Raw genomic sequence first — 12394 nt, 5'->3', positions numbered from 1 at the left:
GAATTGCACCCTACTCCAGTACAAATGGTTACGGGGTATGTCCCCAAAAGTCCCTGCAACAAATGAGGGGGAACGCAGCGCCTCTGCAGATGCGGTAATTCAGATTTGGCGTTGTAATGCGTTTGGAGGTTGACTTGGCTAACGAGTGCTCAGAGCTAGGTGCCATTTGCTCAGCTTAGCTCTGCAAAGCTATGTTAACCGAGCCGGAGAAAAAAATGCATTTTAAAAAGTAAAGCAAGGAAAAATTCTCTCTAGGAAAACAATGGACTTAGCAGAGTGTAAAAATTTCATTCCCTGGCCCTTAATTCCCATTTTCTATGCCTTACTGAAAATTTCTCAAAACAATGACCTTACATAGATCTTCATAAAGTGGCTTGTGCCTACTAAAATAATAAAAGCTATGTAATGACTAAATAGGCATACAGCATCTATTTCTCTTTGACCGTCACATATTTACCCTGTTCCCGTAACCTGGCTACTTTCTTGGGGTTTATTAGCAGACAAACAAATAAGACAAGAAAGATGTTCTAAATTGCTCATCCTGGCAACATCACCTATGAACAGGTTGAAATGTCTGATGGAGAGCCTCAACGCAATCTTTGTATTGCAAAGAAAGGTAATACCGCTGTGGTTATTTGACAAATGGATCTGGATCGTGTTTCAATTGTCAGAAGCCAAAGAGTATCCATCTCCTTTGCTTCAGTGCTAATAGTGCATGGAAAGCAAAACATGTTTAACTTGTGGCGATCCTTTCAGCATCTGTGCTTTTTGTAATAAAGAAGTGTTTGCTGTGAGATGGTGGCAGGAAAAAAAACCAAACCAAGCACCTCTTTACAGAGTATGGGAAAGCAGTGCTGGCTTCCAAGCCTGATTTTTCAAACATTGGTGGATTACGTTTGCAACATTGTCCCTGGCACATTTCCATGGGTCTAACATAGAAGAAGGTTTTTCATTTCTTTTGTCTTTTATTTCCCTTTCCTTTTCCCTTTCCTCTCCCCTTTCCTCTCTTCTCATTCCTTCCTCCCTTTCCTTCCTTACTCTTCTCTTCCTTTCTCCTAGGAACTGGTAAAAAAGACAATATGTGGAAAAACATCATCTTTATTCTTATCCTTCAGTTAGAATCAGGAAGTTTCGTAATTTTTTAATTTTTTTTTTTAAGGAGTGAGATATAGACAGCGGTGCAACTGCGCGGCACTCACCGGAGCTACTCTGCTTTCAGACCAGCTGATCCATGCAGAGCCCGGGCAGAGACTCGCCTCCGCAAGAACGAGCTCTGCGTGGATCCGTGCGGGGCCAAAGGGCGCTGTGGTCCTCGGCTGCTCCTGGGCCCACCTGGCAGCCCCCGGGCCCGTAGGAGCGTGGCCCTGGAGGTCCATCATTCAGCCAGGCCGGGGGCAAAGGCGGAATGAGCAGGAGCTGGCACGGGGCACTGGATCTGCAGAGGGCCTGCTCTCCTGCAGTGCCGGATTTCGCTGGTCAGTCCTTCCCATGTGAACCAATGTCCCGGTAACGCCGAAGAGACACGACGTTTGTTAACGGCGCAAATGAGCGACTGTCCGGTACGGGATGGGTGGTGAGGACCTTGGCCGGGCATCCCGGCCGGCGTGCGTGGTGGGGGAGCCACCCGGGGGGCACCAGCCAGCGTCTGACACCGCGCAGGGCAGGTGCCGGGGTCCAGGGGGTTCCCCTCCTGCTTTCGGACATCAGATTTCTGGAGAACTGTCACGGGAGGAGACGGACTGAAGGCCAACGGACGCGACCAGCCGACGCCAGTTGCTGTGGCTCTCGAGCTCTCCTGTGCCTTTACGGGCCGTGACCCCCACGGTGCCCCATCACCACGGCCCCTCCGCGGCCCTCCCGTGGGGGAAGAGGCGGGTGGTCTCCCGTGCCGGGCGGCGCGGGGGGGGAGGTACCCCGAAACCCATCCGCCAGGCGGACGGGAAAACCCCGCGGGCCCTCGGACAGCACTTGCAGGGTGCCGGCTGCCGCGGGAGCCGCCCGCCCGCTAACCCCCCCACCCCGGGGAACACGGGGCGCCCGGCGGGCGGGGCGGCACCCGTCGGCTCCCAGGGGGCGCCCCGCAGCGCAGCGCCGCCCGCCGGTGCCGGGGCCGGGGCGGGGCCGGGGCGGGCGGTGGCCAATAGTGCGGCGGGGGCGGGGCGGGCCGTGCAGGAACACCCGGGAGGTGACAGCGAGGCCCCGCCCTCCCCGCGGCGAGCGGGCGCCCGCGGCGAACATGGCAGAGGAGCGGCGCTGAGCTCCGCGCCGCCGCCTCCTCCCGCACTTGTTGGCCGCCTCCGCCGGGGGAGGGCGGTTATTCTTGCCCGCCCCGCGTCTGTTAAGGGAGGGCAGCCCCGGCGCCTCCGCGGAGGCGTGTGTGATGGTGCGGGCATGGCGGGGCAGCCGGTGGCCGCGGCGCTGCTGAGGCGGGGGGCGGCTGGTCCCGGCCCCGGCGGCGGCGGCAGCAGCAGCACCCAGCGAGGGCTGCCTCCCTCTCCCGCCCGCCCGGCGGCCGCCTCCCTCCGCCCCGGCCGCCGCTGAGGGAAGGAGGGAGCGCCTCGGTGTGCCGTGCCGTGCCGCCCGCCTCGCCTCGCCCCTCGCCGCCGCCATGCTGCCCGGGGTGGGGGTGTTCGGCACCGGCCTGACGGCGCGGGTGATCGTGCCGCTGCTGAAGGCGGAGGGCTTCGCCGTGAAGGCGCTGTGGGGCCGCACGCCCGAGGAGGCAGAGGAGCTGGCCAAGGAGATGAGCGTCCCCTTCTACACCAGCCGCATCGACGAGGTGCTGCTGCACCAGGACGTCGACTTGGTCTGCGTCAACTTGCCGCCGCCGCTCACCCGGCAGGTCGCCGTCAAGACCCTGGGTGAGTGGGGGCTGGGGGCGGGGGGGCAGCGGGGGCGACCCCTCTCCGGGCTCGGCGCTCGCCTCAGACCGAAGGAAATGAAGCCCCACCTCAGTGCGGAGTTTCTCCTCTGCTTTGCTTTTTTTCTTTTCTTTCCCTTCTTCCCCCACCCCCCTTTTCCCCGTTCATTTGGAGGGGGACTGGCCGAGCCTCGGGTGCCCGGCGCTCCCCTCTGTATCAGGCCGAGGGGCGGCGGGGGCGGGGGGGGGGGACACGGCGCTGCGGCAGCCCGGTGTGACATCCCGCATCCCCGGTCTCCGGCCGGTCCCCGCCGGCGTGGTCCCTGGCAGCAGGCACCCGCCCCTCCGGGATGCTCGGGCAAGCCTGGGCAGGGCCGGGCCTGACACCCAGCCCACGCAGCGGGGGAAGCAGTGGAAGGAGGGAGCAGGTGTCATCCGTGTCGCGGTAAAAAGGAGAAAGTCAGGGTAAAAAGGAGAAAATAATCATCCTGCCTGCGTTTGGCCGGCGGTTTCCATACGCGCCTGCCAGGGGAGCGGGGGAGCTGAGCATCGCTCCCGCGTTGGGGGACGCCCGGGCTGCTCGGGGGGCTTGGGGGTGCCGGATCGGCCCCCGGCCCCCCGCTACAAACCAGAGAGGGAGGCAGGAAACGGTGACAGCAGAGGAAACGTTTTTACACCCGAGCCTTAATTAAGCTCACGTACAAAGGGAAGGAGGGACTGACAAACTAGGCATGCACTGTTGTAAGCTCCTCTGGTTTCAGGCGTGCGAAAACGGGCCGCATCTCGCTTTCTCTTGTGTGAGCATAAGTCTGGGCTTTGCTCGTTCAGCTTCGTGATCTCTGGTCCTTAAATGCTAATTTTCTGATGGATCATTTTTTAATTTTTTTTTTTTTTTTTTTAGTGGGAGTACCCTCCAGAGTGAGGAAGTCTTAATTTGTCCCTACAAATACAGGTGGGAAGAGGTAAAAGTCCCAGGGGAAAGTGCTGTGAGTCATCCTTATTGCAGGTTAACAAGTCAGGGTGGCTGGTTTGGCTCTGGGGCCACAGCTATGTAGGCTGATTGCTATCGCTTTCAGCCTCATAAGTGTGTGTGGCATGTCGTAGTGTTACATTGCTACTAGTGTACTCATTAGAATTAGTTACCATTCAAACGCGGCTAATATCGCAGCCAGCTAGTGTTTTCAACCTTTAAAATTAAGCAATTAAGGGAATTAAGGCAGTACCTAAAAAAACCTTAAGTACAGCATAGGCATTTGTCTGGAAGCCTTGCTCAGTGTTACTGTCTGTACTTGGAAATGCTTGTTTTTGAGCTGGAGCATTTGCTTGTCTTATTATAATGCACTTTTGACTTTTTCCCCCAAGATACACCACTTGTAGTAGAAGCCTGACTTGCTTGCCAGAATGACACGCAAATAGATTTGTAATGTAGAAATACCTACCCCACAAAACATAGCTAAAAGACAGTATCAAGGTAACAAGGTTTCACGTTTGACACACATTAATTTAGCAACAATTGTGTCAGTTTTCCTGTGACACTCTTTCCTGCAGGTGTTGCTCATGGAAGTGCTCTTGGAGGTAAGAGTCCCACGAGGTTTCAGGCAGACACGAGGCATTTGGTACAAGAATAAAATTTCTGAAATAATAAAGAAACACAATTGGTGTGATTTTTTTTTTTTTTCTTCTAGGGAGCTTACAGTCATATTATGTTTTGTCCCTCTCTGAATATTTGTAGCTAAAGAAGAAAAAAAAAAAAAGTCTGTTCCTGAACATGTGCTGAATTTTATGAATGATGCTGACAATTGGTGTAGCTGAGATGCTACTGATAACTTGCTGATGCAATCTGCTAGCAACAGACTGGAAGAAAAAAAAAGGTGCTTTCTCCCTGTTCACTGGTACTGTACCATTCTCAGTTCCCTTTCACCTCTAGTTAATTTGGTTTCCTTCCATTCCACAGTGTTAGTTATTTGCTTGCTGCCGTGTTAGTAAGATGTGTGTGAAAATGCATGGAATGGTCATTAAATAGTGATTAAACATGTTACAAGGTGATAACGTGCAACATAATTTTTTTTTTTTTTGAGTGTATTACTTAAAGGATTATTATTCACAGGAATATCTCTTGGGCTATAAATAACTCTTCCCCCAGTTATTTCAGAGTTACATTTTTACTATTCAATTATTTATTTATTTTTTTAAATTCAAGCATTGGATCTGTAACAATGAAAGTTCTTGAGTGTTCATACAGGTGCAAGCAGGGGGCTAGAGCAGAGGTTCCCAAAGTGCCGAGAGGAATACCTTCCTGCTGGCAGCTCCTTCTCCTGGTCCTGCTTGTGCTTCGTGACTTGGGAACTGCTGTGCCAGGGAGAGATTATTTTGCTGTAATCACTGGATTTTCTGCTTTGAGGGGAGGAGTGCAATCACATTCATTGAGTAGGGGTTTCAAAATCCTCTGGTAAGCAGAAGGAATGTTGTATACGCTGAAGAAAGCAGAAGCTGGAAAAACATTCCTTACTATGATAAGGAAAGGATATGGGTTTTAGCCTCCCCAGGACTGACTTTATCTTTTTTGAGATGTTTTCCTCTTGAGATTTCACACAAAAAACATTATGTGGCAGCTAGTGATAGGACATAGGCAGGGATACCAGAGGTTTTACTCGTAGATGGAGGCTTCAGGAGGACTAAACATGATGCCTTGCATTACTGCTGTAAAGGTTGAGAAAGACATGGATTATCTGCTAATGCACCCAGGTCTGGCTTCCATATGAGGGGAGGCATATCTGGCCTGGGAAGAGACAGGGACCAACTTTTGGTTTGTACCTGTGTTTTATTTTAAATTGGCTTGTTGCCCAAAGCTGTGTTTTCATTTGGGGAGGTTTCATTATTGAAAAGTAAAAGCCTGGGGAAGCGAAGCACTTGGCTGTGTTTCCGTCGCCCGTCTAGAGCTGTGTTTATGAATTTGCAGTGCGTTTAAATCCATTCTGGCCTATTTCTGATGTGGACTCCAGAGGTGAAGGTGGGGTGAAACAGGTGTGCCTGCAGCTGTGTTTAACTCAGACCATGCAATGGGAAAAATTTGGTAGCTTTGTTTTCACTGGTACAGTTGACATGTAGATGTAGTGCTGCTTTAAGCATGGTTTTGGCACGGTGGCCTGTCAACTGCTATTAAAACACAAATGTGTGAATACACGCCCCAGCTGAGGAAGTCCCCAAACTGTGGCTTCCTGGAAGCTAGGGGGGGTTGAGAAAATGGGAGAAATATGGCTTTAAACTTGTCATGTTAACTTTTTCCTCTAAGCCTCTGCTGGTCATCTCTGTTAGAAACAGGATTCTGAGCTGGGTCTGACTCAGTACGGCAGTCGTCTTAGGAGCTACACCAATGTTGGGCAAGTCTCTGGAACAGACCAAGAGGCTGGTTTGGGTGATGACTAAAAGCACGAATGAAACACGTGGCGTTTTATGTGAAATACACTGATGGCCTCTGTCACTTCTGTGTGAAAGGAATAAAAGTCCCTGTTTGCTTCTACAAAACAGGGCTGGATCTACCCTTTCCTGCTCCCGGTCCATCCCACTCACTTAGGAGCTCTTTTGTTTATTGCTGTTTGTACTTGTTCCCTGTAGTTGTGGCTGCTGGGCACTTGCATAATGCAAAACTAATGTCCTGACTGATTTGCTGCTTGGTGGTCAAGAAGGATCAATGGTCGAATGTTTGGGTAAACATAGAAAGCAGTCCTAGTGTTGAATAAGGGTGTTTTCCCTTCTCACCGAGCTGAAAAATTGGGCATGTTTGCTAGAAGCGGTCTGCTTTCTCCTGCCCATGTGTGTTGGCAATACAGTTGTATCCCAAGCCTGATCAGGCATGGGAGATGTGTTTGCATACAGGGAGGAAAATATGTCACCAGAGCACCTGTTTGTGCTCAGCGTCATGAGAGTTGTCGGTGCAGACAATATGATATGACCCTCCACCTAGTTCAAAACCGTCAATGCCTGACTTCTCACAATGTAATCCCTCCCCCTTCTTCAATTAAATATGACATTCTTCAGATCCTGACTGAAATGGTTGCCCTGTGTCACTAAATAGCTGCCGCACCAGGTGAAGTGATTTACTGCACGCAGTGCTGAGAAGTCCTTGATGACATTTCATCTCGAAGTTGAAGGGGAGGGCACGGATACCTCCACGTGCCTGGTCCTGTTGGTGCTTGAGTCAAGTCAACCCCACTAAAGAGACCTTATTCCTGACGTTCACATAAGTGTTTCTGGGGAGCAAATGTTTTATTTTTGGGAAGAATCACGTACCAGATGTTTTTAAAGCATGTCTCTGGACATGTTACCCTTAATTCTATTTACAGTGGCTTTGTTTACTCTTTCATCTTAAGTTAAGGACAGGAACACCGAGTTGTATGCTGAATATTCACTGCACATGTTTGCAGCCATGTCTAAGTAATATTACTTTTTAAAATGTTTAAATTTGTAGTAGCGCGTGGTAGGAGTCCGTTATGCCTGGGGACTATACAGAGTATGACTTTCCCAGTCCTCCAGAAGTTGCTCCTCTTAAGCAGCACTTAAATTTGTTTGCTGACTGGTGCTTCTTCTATACTTGATTGTGGTCATGAGGGAGCATCTTTATTTAGAGAGAAACATAAATAGTACTGCTCACATCATTACCTTCCCACCCCTTCCCAAGAAGCATTGGCATAACACAGGCAGTACAGACCCGCTGCCTGGAGTATGTGAGAACTCCTTGCTAAAGAACTGGCAATATTATCACTGGATCTACCCCTGAAGTGGGAGGAACATCAGCTGCAGTGAAGTAATTCACAGATCTGATGCAGTCTTTAATTTCTACATTCATCTGTACCCTTGCAAATCAGGCAGAGGTTACAGGGTTGTAGCAGTGGATAGAACTTGGTCCAGAGTTTGTGAAGTGGTTAGGATCCTTTGGGATGAGATGCTCTATTAAGGGAAAACACTATCATCATTATTTATTATTAATAGCAATGTAATATCTGTCGTGCAATATTGAGTTTAAATTTGACCTAACAGCAGTGACTTTCAGCAGAACACTCTCTTGTACTTGAAAGACAGATGACTTTGCAGCATATTAAATGTGAATTATGGTCATCTTATTGCAAAAGAAAAAGTCAGATGAAGTGCTGTCTGTCTTTAATCAGCAGAGCTAGCAAAGGCTATGATGCCTTTTTTGCATGTATGAGAAAGTCAGTCTAAAGAGCCTGCTGGCAATTGGCTGCAAGTCTTCTTCCTGCTTGAGTGATGACTTATACCACAGAAAACCTAGCTCTTCCATCAGCCTTTTTCTCTCAGTACTGCAGACCTTTAATTCCAATGTTATTCCTGTAAAACTCCTACAGAGATACTGTGGGATTGGGCTTTCGAGACAGTTAATGTGAAGAGTGATGCTCAGGTACTGTCTAAAAACCAAACAAATAAAATTAAAGACAAACCACTAGCAGCAACCCCCATTGTTTCCTTTCTGGCCTTCAAATCAAAGGCATGTTTTAATTTTTCTCAATTGTCCTCCTCTTCCTGAAGGTAGCCACCAGTTCTGTTGTTGTAGTGGTAGGGTAGGTTGGGAGCCCACTATGGACCAGAGTTGGGATACTGGGGCACTGAGCTCATGCTGTGATGACGCACCCAAATTTGCCTAGACTAAGGAACAGTCAGGTGGGATTGAAGTGGTTGATTAAACCGTGTTAGGCATGAAGATCACCATTGCAATTCTGTATGCACTTGGGTCAGTTTGTGTTGTGCAGCGTCCTCCTTTCTGTTTTAAAAGGACTTGGCCTTGGGGATCCCAAAAAGCTGCAAAGACAAGTTGCTGTGTTTGATGTCTCTGGACCACCATGGGCAGCTGAAGCAGGATGGGCTGGACCTCTTGAGGGCTGCTGCAGGTCTAGTCTTGTGCCCACTCAACCGGAGGCTGTAGAGATGTGGAAAGCAGCATCTCTAATGTGTAGAAGTTCACTATTCTCTGTCAGAGGTTACTGTGCCCTGTACGTGAGCTGGCTGAAACAAACGTGTGCCCAAGCCCTCAGCTGCCCTGCTTTTCCCTGTGATTTAAATGGCAAAACATGATGCCGGAGCATGGATGCCCTCCTTCCATCTGCTCAGCTGCCGGGGGCTTGCTCCTTTGGCACAGGAGCAGCGAAGGCAGCGAGGGCGGCGCTGGCCTCTGCTGCTGCCGATGTTTGATCTGTCACGCTTTGTTAGGCAGAGCCCATAGTCAGGGTGGTGATACTTTGAGAAATCTGATTTTCTTTTAAATACATGTGTCAGGAGCACTTTTGTCTTTTTTTTTTTTTTGTTTAAATCTTTGTATAGGCAAGTCCTTATGGCCTTTTTCTGTTTCACTGCACTTTTAACACTTTTCTTGCACTATTCTGGTCTAACCTTGGTATTAGCAATGGTGGTGAAGACAGCTATTTTTCCTATGGTCTGTGGTACTGGAAAAACTCAGCTGTTCAAAGACTAGTGCACACTAGTGCACAGGTCCTCTCAGGGCGTCCTTGTCAGTGTTAACAGCGACACATTAGCAATACCGTAATGTCTTGATTTGGTGTTGAAAATAGCTGAAAGAAGTGAATAGCACTTGTAGGCGTGGCTTCTGGCGTGGCTGACAAAGATTTGACTGATGTGGTATTAACTGGAAAAGGGCTGGAAATGGTAATCTCCTATAAGCAAAGCAGGCATTACTGCTAAAGGTGCAGGCATGTGTGTCTAGCCTCGTGGCTGTGTTAGTGGGGATCACCTTTTGTATTTCTCTTGCTGACATAACTTAGTGGATATCACGTAGACAGTAAGTATCTTGTGCAACTATTTTTTTGTTAAAATGGCACAACTGTGCTGTGGATGCTGTTACACAAACAGAAAATGCATAGCATAGCTTTCTTCTAGGAGAGGATGGAGAAGGTCCTGATAAAAGGTGTGTTTATACTGTTAGAGCTGTGCCCAGGCTAAATATTGTAACTATTTACCTTCTAGAGTAAATTATTGCATCCCTATAACATGGGGAACAGCAGATAACAGACCTTTTATTCTTCTTCTTTCTTGCGTAGCTTTGTGCCTTCGTTCTGACGGGCGGTGGCCACCGTGACAGGTGCTGTGGTACTGAGCTGCCTGATTCCTCTCCAACAGACCTCCCCTCCGTCACTTTCTGTCTTGTCGCTCGTTTTCGGGGACTTGTGTTGCTGAGTGCTCAGTGGTGTAGGTCAAGGAAGGACTTGCATCCTGCTTCTGTTCTTCCAGGTTTTGGAAGAATATTAAATAACAGGGGAATTAAGGAAGAATGTGTAAATAAATGCGGAGAAAGGAAAATATGTTGGGCAAATAAAATGAGTAGATTTTCAAGCTTCCCACTGTAGCCTCTTTTCTCTATTTCTTTTTTTCTGAAAGCCCTCTCATGCCCAGGATTGACACTACATGACGGAGAGTTGCTGTATGACCCCAGACATGGGGAGTTGAGCACAGCCCCTGATGGAGGCAGGTTAAAAATTCTGCAAGTGCTAAATTCGTTGTTCTGTCCACTTATGTTTGAGAACTAGGTAAATTGTGTTGAAGCATATTACAACTTACTGTCTTTTTTTTTTTTTCTACATGCCATAGATCTTGCCCATTTAGCAATAGTGGTGACAAAGTACCGAGGATGAAAATAGAGTTAAATTTGGATGGCCAAGACCAGTGTTTTTCACAGGCTGCTGCAATGCAACAACACCCTTCACTGTTAATATCAGTTTGCCACAGCGTTATCCGGAGTTGCTACAAATTGTTCTGGTTTCCTCAAACTACCAAAGCAGAAGCATTCAGTGTGCTGCTTTTTGTTTATTATTCATATAATAAACTCTTAGCTTGTAAGAGTGAGCTGTCGAAGTCGGGGACTTAATTTACAAGGTCAGCGTGCATGCAGGTAACAAAACTACACTCCTTACAACAAATGATTTCAGGTCTTAAGTCTTGATTTAAACAAATTGATTTAAATGGCTATGTAATTAAACAGGAACAATCCCTTGCGTAGGTTCCCTAAATTGATTTAAGGCCTGGTCTGCACATAGATTTTTGTACCGATATAATTATGACTGCAAGGGGTATGATTTCTTTAATGTAATAATTGCTGCATGGCCATTAGAAGTCCAGCTGGTGTGACTCCTGGCGTGAATGCTATTCTGCCAGCGTAATGGCATCTGTATTTGGCACAGGTTATTCCCACTCTTGCGCAGGCATAAATTGTTTGTTGCATATACATTTAGGGCTTTCAGCTGGTATAAATGCATCCATGTTACCAGTGTGGTCCAGCTCTAGATGTATTGGTACAGCTGTAATCTGTATAAAGCTGGTTGATGTATTAATTTAGGTGGTTTATTGCTGTGGGCACTGGGAGGAATACAATCGGGCTTTTGGGTCACTGTGAATTTAGAGGCCTTTGAGCAAAAGTGCCCAAAGGGTGTGAAGAATTTTTCTGTGTGTGTTCGGGAGCTGGCTATGCTAAAAACATGCTGGGGAAGAGCAGAGGAGACAGGGCCTTGCTGCACTGCTGAATGCCAATGTCGACAAGACTCATGCACCTGGCAAGTGTGAGTGTAATTATCCTTGAGCACCGCTGATACCTTTATAGCTGTACTTCCAGATGGTGGAACTGGCATCCAGGATAGCGTAAACACCAGATCTTTATTAATACACAGGTCTGCAACCTGACCCGCAGTGTAACAAGAATTTTAGGGAACTCTGGAGGATGAGATTTACCCCCTCTTCTCCTTTGGAAAGAGATTATAGCATCCTTTGTTTTAGCACAGCCAGGGCTAATGATGAAAGTTGTTATTTATCAGACCTAACTCTGAAGTATGAGTGTGGTGAAGAGCACAGAAAATGAGAACACGGTGTAAGGAACTTGGTAGTAATATAAGAATAAACACAATGATTTAACACAGGGAGTGAAATTACTTTCATCATTTGCTGCTGTGCCAGAGTTTAACCTCAGGGTGAAAACTGGTGCCTTCAATTCCATCACAGCAGCAGTCACAGCTTTAGTGAAGCAGATGGGGGTGAAAAAAAGGTAGCAACTTTGTTTTGCATTCTGATGTTTCCATGGCTTTTATCAGCAATAAAGACCCTTGTTTTGGCACTTCCTTGCAGTGAATGTTTGGCAGTCTTCAGCTCTTCCATCTGGCCATTTTTTGCCAGGAAATGCCCAGAAGGGAGGTCATGGTTGAATTAAATACTGTCTCTAGGGTACTGGGCTTCACATGGCTAATGAGAAGCCTTAATATAGAGAGCTTTTCAAAATCCAAATAGAGTCAAGCAAGGAGAGAGAGAACTATAAAATAGTAGCTATCCTTTCTGGGCTGGAGTTATGTTGCTTAAAAATGTGAAACCAAAGGCTAGACTGAGCACTCAGAATTCTTTCTCTTGGTGTCTATACATATGCATTATATATAGTTCTATACGTGTGCATATATATATAAAAATTAAAAAAACCCAACGTTGAGATTGAAAAATATATAAATTAAAAATTCCTGGAAGTCCCTCCCC

The 12394-nt window shown here is 47.9% G+C and overlaps 2 protein-coding genes across 3 annotated transcripts in view; both read left to right on the top strand.

Moving 5' to 3' along the window:
* TBC1D7 (TBC1 domain family member 7) overlaps nt 1-12394 on the top strand; it is a 258846-nt gene that overhangs the window by 147188 nt on the left and 99264 nt on the right. The gene's annotated exons all lie outside the window — the stretch shown is intronic.
* Nucleotides 2202-12394, top strand: part of GFOD1 (Gfo/Idh/MocA-like oxidoreductase domain containing 1) — a 76123-nt gene continuing 65930 nt past the window's right edge. Inside the window, exon 1 of one of the 2 annotated variants that reach the window (XM_075745074.1) lies at nt 2202-2861. In XM_075745074.1, coding sequence (XP_075601189.1) covers nt 2609-2861 — 253 coding nt within the window. In that variant the 5' untranslated portion in view covers nt 2202-2608. Of the gene's footprint in view, nt 2862-3195; nt 3326-12394 lie in introns of those variants that run through there. The other variant, XM_075745077.1, reaches the window with a different exon arrangement.

This window comes from Balearica regulorum, chromosome 2 (genome assembly GCF_011004875.1).
Source record: "Balearica regulorum gibbericeps isolate bBalReg1 chromosome 2, bBalReg1.pri, whole genome shotgun sequence".
Taxonomy (NCBI): domain Eukaryota; kingdom Metazoa; phylum Chordata; class Aves; order Gruiformes; family Gruidae; genus Balearica; species Balearica regulorum.
This window is presented reverse-complemented; position numbering and strand designations above follow the sequence as displayed.